Genomic DNA, 20,110 nt, shown 5'->3' with positions numbered 1-20,110 from the left:
AACGATTGCTTGTGAACACAATTAAGTCTTCAGTTTTGATTGTATCTCAATCAAACTTATACAGTAGTTAGTAATCCATGAGAGACCTGTTTCTTTCTTAAACCATCCAGATCCCCTCATGCATGACTTGATTATGGCCCTTGAAAGCTGCAGCCCTAGCAAAAGTATTTTCTAAGGGAGACAACTTTCTACACAGAGTGATGTATTATTGTAATTGTATAGTAGTTTTCCTTGGCCAGTGCTGCAGCCATAGCAAAATTGATTTTTAAGGGAAAAAACTTTAATCAGAGAGTGGTATATTATTGCAGTAGTTCTTTTCCTTAGCCCTTTGTGAAACATATGGTTCAATAATGGCTTCCCTTTGAATTTGAGTTCAGTATATTATCAAAAAGGTCATGCCAGTAGAGCATATGCCCTTGGGGGCCTCTTGTTTCATATATAACATGCCATCAATTCGTACTTTTTACAGCAAGTCCCGCACGACATCCCGGAAAAGTAAGGTAGCAGAGGCCCCGGTCACAGCTCAGGAAATACAGCAACTTACTGACCCTCTAGACTTCCTGGCTAAATACTGCATCATCAAGTAAGTTTGAACCTAAAAACATAAAAACAATGTAGTATAAAACATTATGAAGTGAAATGGCTCTTCTCCACATTTATAATGTGTTCTCTCTTGGTTCAAAATTTATATACAGTGAAGATTCAGGAGTGAAATTCAAATTGCCATCATGCTTTGAGTAACATTGGCATGTCCTGTTCCTACTAGAGTTGGTACTCATAGCAACATATCATAATCATTAATCAATGGATTGTATAATAAAACATGAACAATGTTGTTGATGTCATCATTGTTAACATTGCAACCTTGACTACCTTGGAGGTTGATTGGAAACACTTGTGATCTGCAGTATTTCTGAAATTATTTTCGACAACTGTTTCAGATGTACTTGTTTTATTTGGATATAGGAGCTCATCATGAAATACTTCATCAAGTTACTAATCAAGTGCTGTCAGTCATGTTAGTTTCTGAACAATCAACCCTTTATCCGTTATTTATTGTTCTGCTCCATTTAGCCCAGACAGATTGCCGTTCTATGAGCGTATATTTAACGGAGCAGTGAGTGTCCAGTCTCCGCGCTATGTTCACCAACAATCACCACCTCAGGGGGCACCTCTGGTAAAACTGCCCCCTGCCCAGCTGTCTGCCCACGAACTTGCCATGCTCAAGGACTTAACTGTGATTTCACATGCTCAGAGCCCTAGAAAAGAGGTAAGTCATTTACGGGATTTAAATAAAGGTAAATATTATTACCACAGATGATCTAATGTATTTATCTGAGGCTCAATTCTACAGCTGTCATATCATTTAGGGTTTAAGAGAATAGCAGGTTATTAACTGTAGCTATGTGTTACAAAATACTTATGATGAGTACCAATTGTTCAAACAATCAGCATTTTACATAACCAAATAGGTGTCCATCATAATTAATAACACTGGGCATATTGATCACTTGATGTGATAAATATGTTTAAAAGGCATCTTTGTTTAATAACAATTATAGTTCTTTGCGTCTTTAACTTTCATTGTCATTCTTTGAACTAACAATGACATGTCTTGTTTCATGGAATAACCCTAGTATCTTGGCTCTCTGTGAGTATAAGTCACTTGCTGTGGTACATATTGTATGTCTGCTGGCTCAGACAGAGTACAATGAAACAAAACTTGCGATGACTTAACTACTGCACAGACTTTATATGGACCAAATACAAAGACATGGAATATGACATGCCCTAACTGTAACATGTCTTATTTCAGGGAATGAGTATGTCGGAGGAGTTTAACTACTGCACAGATTAATATGGAGTAAACACAAAGACATATATGACATGCCCTCACTGTAACATGTCTTATTTCAGGGAATGAGTGTGTCAGAGGAGTTTAACTATTGCACAGATTAATATCGAGTAAACACAAAGACATATATGACATGCCCTCACTGTAACATGTCTTATTTCAGGGAATGAGTGTACCGGAGCAATACCTGGAGAAGTTGAACTACTCTATAGAGTTTATACAGGGCAAACAAGAGTCAATACAGGAGCACATGCATGCCCTGCAGAGTAAGTGGGTTTTAGCAATAGCAAGATTTTAAAACCAAGGTTTAACTCTAAGATTGGCATATTTTCAAGATAAGATTATAATTAACTGACCTATCGGCCACAAATTTTACCATGCATAATTGATAGGATTTGCACGTTTAAAACATTTAGAGAAGTAGAAAACGTCTTCTGTCCTCAACCCTTCGTAATCCTTTACAATTGTTCTAAATATTACTTAATAAAGTATTTATGATCCCAAATATAAGACTTTCCATGTTCCAGGTGAAAAGGTTGAGCTGATGGCCCAGATAGCCAAGTCGATGGACCGTGACATTGTCCGCCTCGACTACAAGGGCAAAGGCAAAAAGAAGAAAAAGGTACAAAATAGTGGGGATAGAAATAAATGCTTTATTCTGGGTGTCTGTTCTAAATAAGAGGCATTTTATCTTGTCTGTTTCTCAAAGAATTTCTTTCATGTTATTGTTATATGGAGGCTTGGTGATGTCAGTGTCAGCCAACACAAACTTTGACCTTAGCCATAATTAAAAAACTGTTTAAGATATTCCCATGAAACTTAGTGCACATGTAACCAGTGACCATAAGCACATAGGGCAAGGCCAGTAGCTCTTGGTTTCATAATTGTTGAGTTATTCCCCTTGTTTGTCTTATAAAGCAGTAGCCAATTGAATAAAACTTGATGATTTTTTGGGTTTGGTCAAAGTTAACTATAACGTTCATTGATTGGTCAATATTTGTCCTGCTATTTCTTTCTACCAATCAAATCCTTTAATTGCAAAAATAAGCCTTAAGTTAACTCTTGGACAGCTTACCAAAGTTTCATACAATTGGCTGCAGAAAGGCGTCGGTGTTTTCATTTGCAGTGCTCTTGTTCTTTATAAGCGGCATTTTCTATTTATATTTGCAGGTAAATGCCAAAGATTGAGTTGATTAATTGTAATCTCTCATAGAAACAATCTATGAATTAAAGACTATATGAAACATTATGTATTTGATGTTTAGAATGCAAGCTACAATCTGTGTTCATGTCTGACCCAGTATAATACTAAAGGAGTTTTAGAATCAGTATATTAAAGCTATTCTCTGATACATTGTTAATAAATGAAATGAACTTTCTATGCATTAAGCAAGAAAAATATAACTTAACCATTCTTACTTGAACTTAAAGTATAAGACATGTAATTTATGCATTTTGAATGAAGGATGGTGACGATGATGATGATGAGGAACGGTCGAAGGTAGAGCTAAGATTTTCCCCATGTTGTATATTGCTGTACCGTCCTGATATTTATTGGTTAAAACATAGCTGTGGTGTGCCCTTAGTTGGTATCCGCACACCTCCTGCAGTATATCATGGCTCGAGGCCTTGCCGATACAGACTAAGGCACACCATAGCTGTGTGTTAACGTATTTATTACATACCTTATTTATTTTTATAGTTGCCAAATTTATAAGGTGAGAGTTATGATCAAAGTTACTTGGATTTTTTCGTTCCAACAGTAATTATGTTTTAAATTCCATTTTCCGCAGCCCAGATCTATATTTTGACCAATTTTATTTAAAAAAGTATGAATTCATGTTATTTCTTACTTTTATTTACTGAAAAATTTGTATGAAGGATGGCAAAAAAGCATTGCTCTCTATATTGGTAATTTTTATGGAACATACAACATGACAGCATGAATGTGCACTTAGCGCGCACAGTATCAAAAGAAAAAGATAATGCGGCACATGGAATAGATCATGTTGGCACACCAGAAGAGGATAAAGCCTTAATGGCACCCTTTTTGTATATGACCTGTCAGAGCTTTGTGAATTCCGTATCAGAAAGAAATCAACACAGTTTTGTTACTATTTATAATAAGGTCTGTAATAATGCCTGTAATTGCATATTTGATACTGAATGCTTGCATGTGCTTGTATGACCCGCCTAATGGCTTATTGTTTTGAATTGCTGTGAATAATTTAGCTTTTTTTTGAGCTTTTAAAAAAAATATCAAAATTGCTTGCCATAAGTAATAATAGCATGACCTGTTTTGCTGTTTGCCTTCCACAGGGAATGTCTATGAAGGTAACCAGAATGTACTCTTAGAATGTAGCGATAGAATATTATAATCATAGAATTATAAATTATTTTATAATCCTTCCTGTTCACACAATCCTTTAACATGACTGCATACATTGTAGAACTAAATGTCTATGCTCTGAACTAAATAGTTGCCATGATGTATTTACCTGTGTAAATTCTGTAGACCTTTGAATCTCTTTTAGTTTTATATAATGTCATGTAAATGCTCATTATAAATATCGATGTTTGTAGAATGTCCTGTTATATATCATATACAGTTGAAACTCGTTATGTCGACTGTCGAAAGAGATAACGAACATTCGACACATCCGAATTACAAAAAAATATCACCAATCCCAACACATTTGAGATTGATTTATGTCCGACATCCGACTTCTGCAATTGAACGGTCTTGTTACTGTTGGGAAAACTGCAAATGTATCATTAAAAATAAAGTGAAAAAACAACAACATTTATTTGTGTCAAATTTATTTTATCCACGTTTGTGGATTACACAAAACAGGTGTATGACCACAACCACATACACTTGTACATTGTAAGAAAAGGGTATAGCACATTTGACAACAACTTTAATTAGCACATTCATTATGCCTGTTTGTTTTCTACATGCAGTAAAGAGAAATTTCTTCGTCACGTAACTTTCAATGTTGTCGAATTTTCCAATTATGTCATCGCCGTCCTTTTGTGTTTCAACGAGTAGGTTAAGCAATAAATATTTCTTTAATCGAAAACATTAACAAACAACTTTAATTATTCACACTTACCAATTATCCTCCGATAATGACAGTTTATTATTTTGACATGCATGGTACATTTAATTTAGCCGCAAACTGTCAAACAGTCATGAATATTTTCGCACCTACATCTCGATCTACAGTTTGACATAAGAAACAAGGAAAATGTGTGAAATTCGACCATAGGGACTGAAATAGTAGGTCGACATAGCAAAAAAATCGAGATAAAAAAATCAACAGAAGTAGATTTATATTATATAGAATAAGAAGGAATAAATTCAGGACTGGAGAAAAAAGATGACACAACCGGAAAGTCGGGATATCTGACATTGACATAGCGAGTTTGGACTGTATATGAGTTTGATGTCATTGATGCTGTTTATGTCATTCTGTTGTATTGGACGTGCACGGGGTCTGAGTTACTGTCCCTGTTCAGACCCCTGTAACTTGTGCACCCTACATACTATTGACATAATATGTTCAGTGTTTGTAGCAGAAATTCTTCCAGTCGCGTTAATGTATATTTTGATGAACTGGTATATTATGAATCAATATTTTTTATATGATAACAATCCTGTATATTTTAGTTCTTCCGTCGTATTTCAGTCATAATTCAATACAATCTGACCTAGTCTGAATATGTACTATACAGGTTTTTCAGAAACAAGTTAATTAGAAACATTTTATTGTCAAATCCCAATGAATGATTGAAGGACATTTCAGAGTGCTACCAAAAATATAGTCATGCAGTTTCAGCTTTACTTAATGTATGGATTTAATAATTTCTCAGAAAAAGAAGAAGAAGAAGAGTTCTGAAGGAGAATACGATCTCCTGGGCTCAATGGTGACAGCTCTGAAGAACTTCCGACCAACGAAGGCATCTGATATCACAGATGAGGTGATTGTTAGCCGGATGGATGAGAAGATGATGAAAAAGGTATTTTAATGTATACATTATAATAATGGGAGATAAACATACTATTTGGTTTAACCAAATGTTAATACATGTACACATCTTTAACAACATTATACAGCAATCCAAATCAGTGAATATAAATTTTATACTAGATTACATTGTAATAATCATTTAAATAACCGATGATTAAGCCAAAGGCAATATATAAATTAGGTACAGAATTGAGAATTCAGCTGACCGGTTATGCTAATTCTTTCCTATAATATTTGATTATGACTCATTTTCAGTTCAGTCATTTTTTAACTTTTAAAATCACTTTTCTTTAATTATCTCACTGGTCGTATTATAAAAACAATTTCTAAAATTGTTTTTAATGAGAATACATATCATAATGTTAAAACACATTTACTTTTTTTTTTAGATTGAATGTAAACCCTTAGGAAATTTGCTTAAATTAGGAATTGTCATAAGATGATTTTGAATGCTGGCCTTTAAATTAGTAATAACGCCATAAATGATGGTTTTATTATCCTCAAGTATGTCTTTACATTTTCCTGGTTTGTGATCATTTTTTAACTCATTTGAATATAGATTGATTGGCATAAGGGATATGATAACGTTTAAATGGCAGATTTAATTACAGTTGAACATGTAGAGTAAGGTATACTTTATTTTTCTCTTGTATATCAGGCTAAGAAGGACCCGGCAGTGAAGACCCTCAGTCTGGGAATCAACAGAGACATTGAGAAACTGAAGGCGTATGAACAGAGGATATCACAGATAGAAGGTAGGACGAAACTTGAAATGTTTTAAGTCTCATTTTTGGGGGGACAGATAGATGTCTGCTTCTGGTCCGCCTTTAAAAGCATTGCACTCATTAAACTTTTATCAGGTATTGAGCAGACTACACCAATTCAGTAGTGACTACACAGTGTAACATGGATTTTTTTTCTCAAATATTTGAATCAAAACATGATCATACCATTTATGGACATGTGTTACTTTTATGTTATAAAATCAAGAGTTTTTATCCAATGGTTATCAAACTTGGTCAGACTATTTGTCGGCATGTTATCTTGAAAATATATGAATATGGGTCATCTCAGGTCAAAAACAAGGTCACTAGGTCAAATCTTTAGAAGAAATATTTCATGGTAATAAATTCATTTTTTTATCAAATCTTGATGAAACATGGTCAGAATGCTTGTCTGCTTTATATCTTGCATATTTTTTATATGAGTCAACCTGGGTCAAAATCTAGATCACTAGGTCAAATCTTAGATAAAATATTTTCACGTCATAAATTCAACATTTTTTTCATATCTTGATGAAACTTGGTCAGAATATTTGTCTGCATAATATCTTGCTTATTTTTATATTGGTCATCTCGCGTCAAATTCTAGGTCACTAGGTCAAATCTTAGGAAAATCTTTCCATGTCTTAAATTCAACAATTTTTGTCAAATCTTTATAAAATAAAAATAGAATATTTCTCTGCATAATATCGTGAAAGTTCTTAAATATGGGTCATCCCCGGTCAAAATCTAGGTCACAAGGTCAAATCTTAGGAGAAAAAATTCCTTGGTTATAAAAATTCAATAATTTTGGTCAAATCTTTATGAAACTTGGTCAGAATATTTGTCTACATGTTGTCTACATTTGTGAATATGGGTCACCTCAGATCAAAAACTAGGTCACTAGGTCAAATCTTAGAAAATATAGTCCTGATGTCATAAAAAAATTAAATCTTAGATGATAAAGTGTGTCATCTAGGGTAAAAAACTAGGTCTCTGGGACAGATCTTATTGGAAAAGCTGATGTATTTATAAAATGTTCATTTTTCCTCACACAAATGGAATAGTTTCTGTTGATCAGGTTATTTGTATGAATAATATCTCCGATAAGTTAAAATAAGGGTCTTTTTGGTTAAAAATACTAGGTCATTAGCTCAAATCCTAGGTTTGCAAAATTGCATCGTCAAATAAAAAATCCGGCTTTATCTTAAAAATGTCTTAGAAATTGCTGAAGATATATTTCACAAGTTTAAATTTTGTTTGTATTTCAGATGAAAAGGATCTGGTAGGTCTGTACTGTATGGACTACTACTTCAATGAACAGAACGCCAGGGCCCCACCGTACGAATTCCGCAGACAGCAGAGCAGGCTGTACCAGAAGCTCCATCCTGACCCAGTATGTATTACTGTGATTTATACTTCATTTGCAATTGGTATTTTACTCATATTCAAAGTTTTCTCATTCTCTACAAATGTCTAGATCAAATTCAATGTTTCATGCTGTAACTGTTATCACAACCTTTCTTTCAATAGTAAAAACAACAGCCCAATTTTCATGTGAGTATAATGTTGCATATACAAGAATGGTACTGTTCTCCTGAAGGACACTGAAATGAACATGGGGAAAGTAATGGGCAAGTTCAAAACTCAGAGGGGGGTTCCACCACTGTTCACCATGGTAGTCATTGTTCAGTTGAGTTGCACTATTTTAGGATATTGAAATGAACTTGGAGCATGTGGAGGAAGCTCTATAGCAGGTTCACAACAAACTGCTCACGCAAAGGAAATTTGATTCCAGTTCCCCTTGTTAGACATTGCATAGTTGAGTTGAGTTAAGTTGCATTGTTCCTGTTTCAGGATATTGAAATGAACTTGGATGAGGTGGAGGCAGCCCTACAGCAGGTCAACAACAAACTGCTTACACAGAAGGAGTTCCAGTACATCTACTTTGTAAGGACAGCAGTTTCTTATATTTAATGCAGTTTGTCCCCCACTTTACCATGATATACCTCAACTTTTATGTTAAGGAAAGAGGTATGGATATTAGCTCTAAGCTATCTCCTCAATCCTTAATTAACAAGTATGTAATGTATGTATTTGCTAAATGTACTTATATGGAATAAATACTGGTTATACCAACTTTTATGTGATTCCTGTAAATGGTGCAAATTTTAAGTGCAATGACTGTGATTCTGAGACCTCACCAGTTGCATATTCTTCACAAGTCTAACCTGGCCTTTATTTCTTAATCATCCTAACTTACATGTACCTTATAACAAGATCAAGCTTAGCTCACTATTTTTGTTTCGGTATGATTTGTGTTATATTCTCATTTTGAAGTGTTTTTGAAAGGTTTCAAGGAAGTTATCTGTATCATGATGACAATAAACTATTGTTTTATGTTTATTTAGTTGATTAATAAAATCAGATACTTAAGTTTGTTACATTAAGAGTTTTCAAAAGAAAATGGAGCTTGGAGTACTACCTGTTTAAGTAAACATCTGCCACTTTTAGCACATTACTTCAGACTTTTGGGTTTTTGTTATGAAAAATACAATATTGGTGTTTTCCGATAAAGTCATAGTTTGCTAAATGAATTGTTTTTACATTAGGTCCTTGACCTTCCCAAGAGAGAGAAGATCAACTTCCGGATGTTCAGCATTGTCGCAGCGTTGTCGGAGAAGGTTACCCAGATGGAGTAAGTCACTGAGTGGATTTCATATAATAATCAGAATTCGATGGATGAGCACAAGATGGACATGTCTCCTTATAAAACTTAGCCTTGTGTTTTTGCCCAAAGTTGTTGTTTTTTTTGGCAAAAGTGTTTTTAATGACATAAGTATTATGATTATAGTTCAGCCTACTCTTGTGTGCGAGAGCAATGTGTTCATTATTTAGACTTTCGAAATTACACTGATGCAATTCAAATACATTTGTGTCTTCAAACCATTTTGCTTTACAGTTTTGTTTTGCTAATTTTTCATATCAAATGAAACAAGAACACACAAATCTTTAACATAATAGAGCAATATAAATGCAGTCAATAGAACATTTCATTATGTGACCAAGTGATTTATTGAGAAGCATATAATAAATGTAGTTAAATGATGAAATTGTCTTATTTTTGCAATTTCTATTACTATTATTATTATCTTTTTTCATTCTTTTTCAGTCCAGTCATCAGAAAGTTAATCAACAAGGTAGATCACAATGCTCTTGATGTCAAGATGGAGAAAAGCAAGGTAGATGCCCCTTCTTTCTCTAATTTGAGTCATGCAAATATGCCCCTTTTTCTGTACGGGGTTGTGCAAATATGCACTTTCCTCTATTTGAGAATAAAACAAGATGTGCATCATGTTTAATGAATTTGTTTTACAATCGTGTACAGCATGAGTTTGAACTCTTAGTGTTTAAAATAATAGTTGTCACTAAGCCATTTTTAACCAGGTTTCTTTCCAATAATGATTTTCAATCAGTTAAGTGTAAAGTGATGCCAACATGTACTAACATGTATGTTATAAGCATGTATTGGATGGTATTTATTAATGTCTGTGCCTTTTTCTGAGTTACATGTACATATATGTTTTAAATCCACTATTTTCTTCTAAAATGCACACTGTCTAACAAATTTGAAGCCCTACACTCTCCTTTTTCAGGAGTTATTCCGGCTACTGCAGGACGAGAGCCAGCTGCCCCTGGGCAACTGTACAGCTGACCTCCTGGCCGTGGAGCTGACCGCTGGAGGCCTTACACCAGAACACACCAGCTATGTAAGAATAGTACCTTTACTGCGTTCTTGTTAACTGTATATGATACAAGTTGTGCCTGGTTTGGGGTTGTCTTGTTTTTCGCAGAAAAAAATGTTCCGGTATGCCATTGGCATCATCAGTGTCGTGCCATAGCAACATGGATATAAACATGAAACTTGGCCCATATGATGAAAAATATGTTTAATAATTTCAATAACTCTTGACTTCATTATTTGTTAAGCTCACCAAGATTTGTGCACCTTTAGTATCTAAAGCCCTGACATCCACTTAAGGTGAACTTGTTCCAATTAATTACACTATTTTAGTTACTTCTATTTTGTTCACAACCGAAATAATGTTTGACTCCTTTAGAAACTTGTCACAGCCAGAAAATCCCTACCTTAATAGTTATAATAGTTCCGTCAATGCAAAATCTTAAACAAGTATACTTGGAAAATATTAGTATTAGATATTAGTCTTAGAGTTATTCGAAGAAAAAAATAGTGTTGTATTTTACAGACTTCAATATGTTAAAAAAGGTCTTGTGGTATGATCTAAGCTGTTGCTGGTTCCAGCCCTACCAAGGGCGGATTCTCTTTGTCTTTTGAAAAAGGACACCAGTCCTGGTTTACACCCGTGACTCAAGAGCTTTTTTCACAATGAAGCATTCAAATTTGTTAAAAAGAAAGTAAGATTTTGTCAAGTGATTGAAAGTTGCCTTGTTTTTCCAGGTCCTGAGCAAGTTTAACCGAGAGGGGAGAGGCTTTGCGGACTTCCTGGATTTCGTCACCTACGTGCCTCTGTTTATAGAAATACATAAGAGGATTATAGAGGACCCTTTCAATGAAACGTTGAACGTTTAATGTTTGCTGTGTGATGGTGGATATGTTATTGTTATCATTATTATCATTTTTATCGCCTTGGACACAATATGAACACATTTAGATAATCGCTTCTGTTAGTAAAATAATAAACCAAATGATGAAATCATACAATGACATGATTTCCAATATTTGGAATATCTTATGTCATTTGATTGTGTCCAAGGTATATCTTTGTGAGATTTTTGTGTCTGTGCATCAGTCAGATGTCCGTCCAGTAACTTACTATACATGTATATATGCAGGTATTTTGGAACTTTAAGTAGGTTTCAATATGATAAATAAGACTCTTCTAAAAATGTGAATATTTGATCTGGTCCGGCTTAGATCTTTTTCTAGAATCAGCAAACCAGGAATCTAGTTTTGTATGACTGACCAACGTCTTAAAATATGCTTTAAACTTTTTTGGCCTACTCCAGGGTAAAAGCAGTCATGTATTTTTGTGCAGTATCAGTGGGATCATGACAAACAACAAATTATATAGGGATTGCCTGAGCTTTGTTGATTTATCATTTGTTCATTTGTAGGCTTGTCTGTTTTCAGAAAAAAAATGGTATTGCTATAGATTTGATGTTACTGTCTGCAGTGTTGGCAACTTTGTCAGAATGCATTTTTTTATATAACTCAAAAACAGTTATAATATTTAAATAATATTTCGCATATGCTTTGCCAGTGGCAAAACTTACAGATAAAGCTGCTAATATTAGTACAAATAACTCTGGTTTTAACAAATGTCGAGTTATCCCCCTTGTTTATCTGCATAATAAAACAAAACTCACACAGTAGCTTGGCGTTCGCTCCACGGCGCTCTTGTTTAACAGTTTATAAAGGTAATGACCATAAACATCATAACATATGTTTATTATTTTAAATATCATTTTATTTATTCATGATGACAGGTTTTCTATGTTTTTTACTTTCATTGTATAATGTTACCTCCCTTTATCATTTTTTGCATACATTTGTATTTATGTTATATATTATTGTTACTCCCCTTTGTTTACGTTTTGCCATTTGCCTACGCACGTGTTATGTTTGATAATCCTGTGCAATACATACCTCGCATGTAGCACTAGTAATATTAATTAAATCATTAACTTGAAATGTGTTCATTTTTAAGGCCTCGAACATCACCTAGTTCTTAGTGCTCTTTGTAAGCCATTGTGATTGGCGGTTGTTGATCGTTGTCAACATTTTGTTCGTTCACCAAGAAGCCATAATTTCAAACAAATTTTGAATGGAAATTGTTCAGAATATGTCGCTATTCAAACTTTGAGTCAGGTTGGATTATGCATGTTGTCGGGTCAGGTATTTCCCATCCAGGCTAAAAGCTTGAAAACCCTTATAAAAAGCTGCAGACGTCAATTTTTTTTCGAAATGATACACGTACATGTACTTAAAACATGTTTGTCTTTGTGAGTTTTATATCGAGAACGAGTATGCGTCATGTCTGGAAAAAAACTAGGTCAAAGTCACAAGGTCAAGGTCATAAGGTCAAGTAAAAGAAAGAAAACATTTTTTAAAGGGCATATGAAATCAAGGTCAAAGCCTATCAAGAGTCGTGGCAGATTAACAACTACTAAGTCAACAGGTAGAATGTTTCTATAACCTTTTTAACACTCGAAAGGCCTCATTTTCTAACTACGTGCATACAATAAGGTCAGTATGTTTTACGGGGGTTATGTTAAGTTTTTGTATGGATTATCTTTGATCAAAAGTAGGAAATTAGGTCAAAACTCAGAGAAAACCTGTTTAACACTCAGCACACCCCATTTACAAACCAATGCCCTTACATTTAGCCAAAATGTTGGAATCTAGGTCATGTATGATTTTGGTCATGCCTTATCTAAAGTGTGTTTCACACTTTCCTTGCTAACATAAATGATATACAGTCAGATTGTTTTGCACAGGTGTTATGTTAAGTTTGAAAACGTGTTCTGTTCAGTCAAAATAAGCTGATAAGGTACAATAAAGTATCTTATAAGCCACACTATTCTATCCTGACTTTAAGTAAACACTTCGGTTGTATTGAAATATAGGTCATGTTCGACTTGTACATGTCTGATAAAAAAGTAGTTCACTTGGTCAAATGTTCGAAAAACACTTTGCACGCTAATGTTCCTAACCAGTCATCTCAAAATGTTTGATGTTACGTGTTTACGGCCTATTCGCTTGTATATGGGTAGTTCTAGGTCAAATTGGAATGAAATTACATGTAGGTTAACTGTTAGAAAAAACACTTACCGTATTAACACTCTGTACAAGTGTGTACTCAATGTTCACGAACGTTTCTGAAAAATAAACTTCCGGGAAATTCTCATGGGACGTTTTAAATGAAGACTTTATTATTTGATGGAATGATCCTGAATCAACGGTGATCGGTGAAAATTAGAGACTTTGTGAGGTAACCATCCGCAGCAAATTGTATTAAGCTAGTCAACTCTTTTAATTTGGTCAAAATTTACCTAAATGTTTATTGATTGGTCAATGTTTATCCAGTAATAGCTATTAACCAATCAAACCAGTTAAATGAGCAAATGAACCAAAAGATGACCTGTGGACAATTTATCTGAGTTTTATACAAATGACTGCTGCTGACCACTGCCACGGATGCATAAACCTATAAATAATTTATAGGTCCGTGCCGCTGCTAACATCAAGTACGCCTACATGTATACTGGTAAAAAGCAAAGAGGATTTAGCTCGCATTTTTATATGTTTATTGGCTTATCAGAACAGAAATCAGAGTATGTCGTCTGCATCGATTTCAATGTTTAGTGTCATGTGTCCATCAAGCCACGTGACACGCGCAGTAGCTGTCAATACAGTGGGACTCACTAGGGTCCGTGCAAGTGACCTGGCAGTCGGCGGGCGTCTGACAAGGCTCCGCTGAAATCGGAAATTTAAATAAAAATGAAAACGATACCCGCCCGTCAGTCTTAAGTTTGTTTATTGCTAGAAAGACGCGAATTCTGACGATAAATTGCCATTGTCATTCGATCCATGATATTTCTAGTTTATTTATCCGAGTTTCAAACTAAGTTTTTTTTGTTGATATCTAGTTTCAGTTTTGGTTTCAAGTGTGTCCGCGGTTTGGAAACCTGTTTTTAACGTTTGACTTGAAATAACAAATGCATGACTGTGTGTACATCTTCAACAACATGATGCAGCTTCTGCATGTAGCCATTATTCCTAAATTTCCTCAAAACAATGATACTGCATGCAGATGGTCGTCTGCCTGTTTTTACTAAAAGGTGTTTCAACTCAACTCAAAACTATTTTATTACCAACAAAAACGCCTTGAGTGATTACATGCGATTATAACATGAGACTACAATATAAACTAACATGTTAGTCCCAGATAAACGTGCAGACACGTGTTATAACGGTGAAACGGACGATTAATACACCCGGGATGGATAAGTATCCTGAATCATCATTAATAATCACGGACCTAAAACTTAAACCGTGATTAGAAATTAAGGTATTCAAATAACATGTGTATAATCGTTGATGCACTTCAACCTTCCATTCAAAGAAACTTGAAGTTATCTTATAAAGTAAAAATACTAAAAGAAATGTTAAGGCACGGGCCGCCGATGTGCCACCTTTCTCTAGGTCCGCCACTGTATTGAACGTGACCAAAAAACAAGGTATCGCTTGCGTTTATATTATGTAGACACATAAAGGTACGTACGCCCAAATCCCAGGGAGCAGACGCAGTGTCCTCCCTCACACACGATGTACTCGTGCAATCCGCATCTATAGTGCTCGAGGGGATGGTGGCTCTGACAGTCAAGAGTCTTGGTGCAATGCACGAGGTGCTGGCCCTGCACACCGGCCAGGCATACTGGAGTGTAAAATATAGACAAGTTAATTATCCGTTGTTCTCGCGCATGTCGCAGCTGTAGTGTTTAGGGGCGGGCGCTGACAGTCTAGTGGGACGTCTCCTGCACACCTGTGTAAAATAAAGATACATAATAAAAGCCTCTTTGTTCTCATGCATGTCGCAGCTGTAATGCTTGAGGGGCGGGCGTTGACAGTCCTGTCAAGAGTGACGTTTCTACGAGCTGGGTATGCACACCGACCAGGTAAACTGAAGTGTAAAGTATCGATATGAGAAGATGGGCTTGATGCGCCCGTGTTAGTCGCAGCTGTAGTGCCTAAGGCGAGGGCGCTGACATTCTAGAGTGACGTTTCTAGGGGCTGGACCTGCACACACCGGCCAGGCATACTGGAGTTTAAAATAGGCACGTGAATATAAAATTAGACTGGCTCTTTCTTCCCTGGGGAGGCGCTCACAGTGTTGCTGCAACTCCTCATGGACTTGTACTGTACTAGATAAGGCAGAATAGGGGACAAAATAAATATCTAATCATAATATAAATAGATAATATACGGCATGATACACTCGTGCATTCCTCACCTGTATTTCTTGAAAGGCGGCGCTTATTGACGATAACATCAGCTCTCTACGTACTGGTAAGGCAGGCTGCATTCGGAGCTCCTCGGCCATTTTTATCCATTTTTATCCCTGTGCGAATTGTACTTTTTTTTGTATAAGTATAACATTAAGCAGTGTCAAATGGGAATGTGCTGAGTGGCTAAGCTTTCAAGGCAGCTTTATACGGGCTGACAAGGCAGGCTGGAGGGTTATACATATACATTATCTAAATGTTCTCATGGGAATCAGAACTCGTTGCCTTGGAGCCAGGGTGGAATGGCAGCGTTGAAAGCACAGGCACCGAAGGAAGGCCATGCAGGCTGGACGAAAAATGTGTAAATGTAGATATGATTTGATGAAAATATGCACGATGTGACCGTGCACGCCTGGATGGTGTGAACAATGTATGGTGTAATAGTAGCTATCCAGTGGCTCCGGTAACTTAGAATTGCCGAGTGCTGCTCCCGCACACATATTACGAAACGATAGGGTTGACGGGCACCGTTCCTGTCTGTAGCAAAGCTTATCAGCATTGGTCCAAATTTTAAGAATGGTCTGGTAGTAAAGTTCGAATTAGTGTCATTTTTTGGCTCGTGGTTTGGTGATAATCGAACTAAAACCATGTCCACATATTTGTTTTAGTTCGATTATCACCAAACCATGAGCCAAAAAGTAACCATGTCCACATATTTGTTTTAGTTCGATTATCACCAAACCACGAGTCAAAAAAGTAACCATGTCCACATAATTGTTTTAGTTCGATTATCACCAAACCACGAGCCAAAAAAAGTAACCATGTCCACATAATTGTTTTAGTTCGATTATCACCAAACCACGAGCCAAAAAAGTAACCATGTCCACATAATTGTTTTAGTTCGATTATCACCAAACCACGAGCCAAAAAAATGACACTAATTCGAACTTCACTAAAATTTATTATTTCTGTATTAATTAAAGTTATATATATATTGACTGTGTGTGTTCTTAGATTAACAAAAATGTTTGACAAATGCAAGTCAGGACGATAATTTATGATAAATGTTCATTTGTGTATAAAGAATGTGCCTGAAATATCATTAGAAACATTACAAAATAAAACAGGAAGAAATTACCTGCCAATCCGAATATTAATAAAATCCTCCTGTCCATTATCATTCTGCTGATTAAACCATCATGTAGAAATGCAATGCCAGATAAAAGTGAGGATCCTTGGATCGCAGAGTTTAAAGTTGCGCTCTCACAGATTGACTGTTAGGCAACTTTTTTGTCTTTGAATATAGACCATTTTTGCACAATATCTGGAACCAGTAATATAAGACTGTTGTCAACAGATCACATCGCGAAATTTAATGTTTGATGGCTTAAAGCTTAACTAACACTTTAAGTAAAAGGTTTTCGGCTGATAAAATCATATTTGAACGTAAATATGAAGCCCTGTGAGCTTATCTTTTGTCAGCAGTCTTAAATCACTGGTTTCCATACATTAACTGAAAAAATGGCTGGCTTCAAATCAAAAGAATAACAAGTTGTCAAAAATGTCAATCTGTGAGAGTGCAGCTTTAAGAACATTTTATACTGACTTCATTTTAAAGTGGTGGAATTTTCCGGAAACGTTTTACCGAAAGCATTCACGGACAAAGCTTGGCCAAATTCATGTGCAGGCCCGATTTACTGGGGGGGGGGTGAGGGGGCGGGGGCCTCAGGTTGATGCCCCACCCCCGCCAGCGATAATTGTTAATGCAGGGTGCTTCTAAGCAATCACTTTTTTCATACATGTTCGTTTCATTTTAATGAAGATAATTCCATGCCTGTAAGTTTATCTGGAGAATGTCCGAATGCAAAATATCTTTAAATTCATAACGGTGTTTTCAAAGCAGTATGAAACTGTTCATTCTTTCAGTTAGTGATACCTGTTTACCATTTACGTGGAAATAGAAAAGCAATTAATACGTTATATGCGCGACAAACGAGCCTGTTTTAGAGTGTTTTTGCGTAATAATGAATGCGATCATATTTTTTTTTGAAGATGTATATGTTTTATTTAAATTACGAAACAACATCTGTGTGGCCACGATTTATAAACAGTCTAGACCAATTGTTTACGTCAAACACTTGAAGACTTGCGTATATTTCCTTCTACAATGTGTGCACGGTGTTTTATTATTGTTATGATAATAAAAAAGTCAACAGTCAATGTAGATCATTGGTCAATCTTGGTCGATAATTGACGAATGACATATGTGATTTGTGATTTATTGTGATTACATCTGATCATTTACGTGATTAGTATTTTATGACCTTTTTTATTGCGAATGGCTGTGTTATTATTTATACAATATGCATTGCTTTATCAGAAACAAATATACACTAAGCAAGTAAGCCAACAGTTATAACGGCATAGATATTTAAAAAGAGAAGTGCTTTAAATCCTTGTAAAGAACAACAGCAGAAAATATGAATATTTTCCGTGTATGTTTGGCTTTGGTCTCGGCTGTTGCAATATATACAGGTAAGATTCTTTTTTATAAAATAAAAATCAATTAAAGTTGGATAAGTAATTTAATTTAATTTTTACTAAGACAATGTGGCATATTTGTCGTCTGGACTTTCATGTAAGTTATTGATTAAATGATAAATATAAAAAAAAGTCTAAAATTATAACGCTTATAAAAGAAAAACAAAACGAAAACACCCATAAATATTCTTATCATTGAAGAAATGACAACAATTGGTAAGTTGACGCAGGTATTGTATGTATATAAAGTTTTTCACTTGGAATCCGATGCTTAAGACTATCGTTTTAAATGCAAGCATTTATATGTGCCAATCAGTACACACGACATATTAAAACATTAATAAAAACGTATGTATTCCAGTCTCCGGTGATGTGATCCTGTGCGAGGGCGCCATCGGTTACCTTAACTGCCCACCTGGCCGTCGCCTCGTCATCTACGCCGCCAACTACGGCCGCACCCGTGCCAACATCTGTCCCGACCCGAGCAACCAAAACACCGCCTGTATTTCTTCCACTACACTTCAGAAGGTCAAGACAATGTGCCAGGATCGCCGACGGTGTCAAGTTCAGGCGAAAAATGAAATGTTCGGGGATACGTGTGTGGGAACCAATAAATACCTGACCGTGGAATACGAGTGCTGGTAAATGTGGAGGACATACAAACAATCGATACGAAACTGTATAGAACAAACAATCGATACGAAACTGTGTAGAACATACACACAATCGATATGAAACTGTGTAGAACATGCAAACAATCGATACGAAACTGTGTAGAACATATAAACAATCGATACGAAACTGTGTAGAACATATAAACAATCGATATGAAACTGTGTAGAACATATAAACAATCGATACGAAACTGTGTAGAACATATAAACAATCGATACGAAACTGTATATAACATGTTTACAATATGAATCTGTGTAGAGTAAAGAATCGATACGAAACAGTGTAGAATATACAGGCTTTATGAAATTGCATAGAACATACAAACTATACCGATATGTATAGAAAAAACACTCAAACAATACGAAACTATGTAGAACATACAAACGATACGGATATGCATAGAACATACAATTAATACGAAACTGAAACTGTGTATAACATACACACAATACGAATCTGTGTAAAGCATATATACACAATATGAAAGTATGTAGAGCATGCAAATGATACGAAACTGTGTATAACATACACACAATATGAAAGTATGTAGGACATACACACGATAGGAAACTTTGTTGAACATATTTGAATATTTTGATTGTTTGATTGCAGTTTATAACAATTAAGAATCTTCATTAGTAATAGTGCTGATAGTTATAGAAATAGTTCCGTGATTTGGGATACCCATTGATGTTACTGCCAATAAATACATGAACGTGGATTATGTCGTTATATGAAGATCATATGATTTAAATGAAACAGAATTTGAACACCATAGAACAGAGATTCAATGTTAACAGACTATTTTGTAAATAAAGACCACCGGCCGAAAATACACCATAAAAGAACAACTTTAAAACATGTGATTTACATTGTTCTACAAATAATTTCACAATTATTTTTTATCCCTTTTAGCTTCATAATAACGTTGACATTAAATGCTACGTTTTATTGTTTAATTTCCATTTAAACATCACATAGAACTGCATGTATTTTAAAAATCCATGTACCATTGTACTATTAGCAGCTATAACATTGCCTGTCATGTCTACAAATATGACATTTAAAATACATGGTTCTCATCTTCTATACATCGAAAATCAAAAATAACAAAACCGTCCGTATCTACATATTTGGCGCTCTCTTGGGAAACTTGAATGTCGGACACTTACAACAGTGTTGGTACACCACCAATC

General features: G+C 35.2%; 3 protein-coding genes across 8 annotated transcripts in view; 2 read left to right on the top strand and 1 right to left on the bottom strand.

Moving 5' to 3' along the window:
* The window catches only part of LOC128205452 (uncharacterized), a 68,439-nt gene extending 56,055 nt beyond the window's left edge, over positions 1–12,384 (top strand). For 5 of the 6 annotated variants that reach the window (XM_052907088.1, XM_052907090.1, XM_052907086.1 and 2 more), the window contains 13 exons: positions 470–583; positions 1,075–1,270; positions 2,019–2,121; positions 2,383–2,477; positions 3,321–3,356; positions 5,732–5,878; positions 6,548–6,644; positions 7,922–8,046; positions 8,508–8,600; positions 9,263–9,348; positions 9,823–9,892; positions 10,307–10,420; positions 11,131–12,384. In XM_052907088.1, the coding sequence (XP_052763048.1) occupies positions 470–583; positions 1,075–1,270; positions 2,019–2,121; positions 2,383–2,477; positions 3,321–3,356; positions 5,732–5,878; positions 6,548–6,644; positions 7,922–8,046; positions 8,508–8,600; positions 9,263–9,348; positions 9,823–9,892; positions 10,307–10,420; positions 11,131–11,262 (1,408 nt within the window). In that variant the 3' untranslated portion in view covers positions 11,263–12,384. The remainder of the gene's footprint in view (positions 1–469; positions 584–1,074; positions 1,271–2,018; positions 2,122–2,382; positions 2,478–3,320; positions 3,357–5,731; positions 5,879–6,547; positions 6,645–7,921; positions 8,047–8,507; positions 8,601–9,262; positions 9,349–9,822; positions 9,893–10,306; positions 10,421–11,130) is intronic. The other variant, XM_052907089.1, reaches the window with a different exon arrangement.
* Positions 12,385–13,983: 1,599 nt separating this feature from the next.
* Positions 13,984–16,888, bottom strand: LOC128205364 (tenascin-like). Its single transcript, XM_052906944.1, has 3 exons — positions 16,837–16,888; positions 14,978–15,130; positions 13,984–14,169 (listed from the first exon to the last, which is right to left on the bottom strand). Exons 1-3 carry the CDS (start codon positions 16,877–16,879, stop codon positions 14,072–14,074), a joined length of 294 nt encoding a protein of 97 aa, XP_052762904.1. The 5' UTR covers positions 16,880–16,888; the 3' UTR covers positions 13,984–14,071.
* Positions 16,889–18,442: 1,554 nt separating this feature from the next.
* LOC128204321 (L-rhamnose-binding lectin CSL3-like) lies at positions 18,443–18,884 on the top strand. The gene is made up of 2 exons (XM_052905733.1): positions 18,443–18,455; positions 18,601–18,884. Exons 1-2 carry the CDS (start codon positions 18,443–18,445, stop codon positions 18,882–18,884), a joined length of 297 nt encoding a protein of 98 aa, XP_052761693.1.
* Positions 18,885–20,110: the final 1,226 nt, after the last annotated feature.

Source organism: Mya arenaria, chromosome 10, assembly GCF_026914265.1.
Source record: "Mya arenaria isolate MELC-2E11 chromosome 10, ASM2691426v1".
In the NCBI taxonomy this organism is placed as follows: domain Eukaryota; kingdom Metazoa; phylum Mollusca; class Bivalvia; order Myida; family Myidae; genus Mya; species Mya arenaria.
Note: the sequence above shows the minus strand (reverse complement) of the source record. Positions and strands in the feature narration are given on the sequence as shown.

Excerpts from the sequence above, each read along its gene's own strand:
- LOC128205364 (XM_052906944.1), bottom strand. The coding sequence starts at position 16,879 with ATGATAATGGACAGGAGGATTTTATTAATATTCGGATTGGCAG. Across the intron at positions 15,131-16,836 it reads ATTAATATTCGGATTGGCAG|TATGCCTGGCCGGTGTGCAG; the intron begins GTAATTTCTTCC and ends TTTACACTCCAG. Across the intron at positions 14,170-14,977 it reads CTGCTCCCTGGGATTTGGGC|CGGAGCCTTGTCAGACGCCC; the intron begins GTACGTACCTTT and ends TTCCGATTTCAG.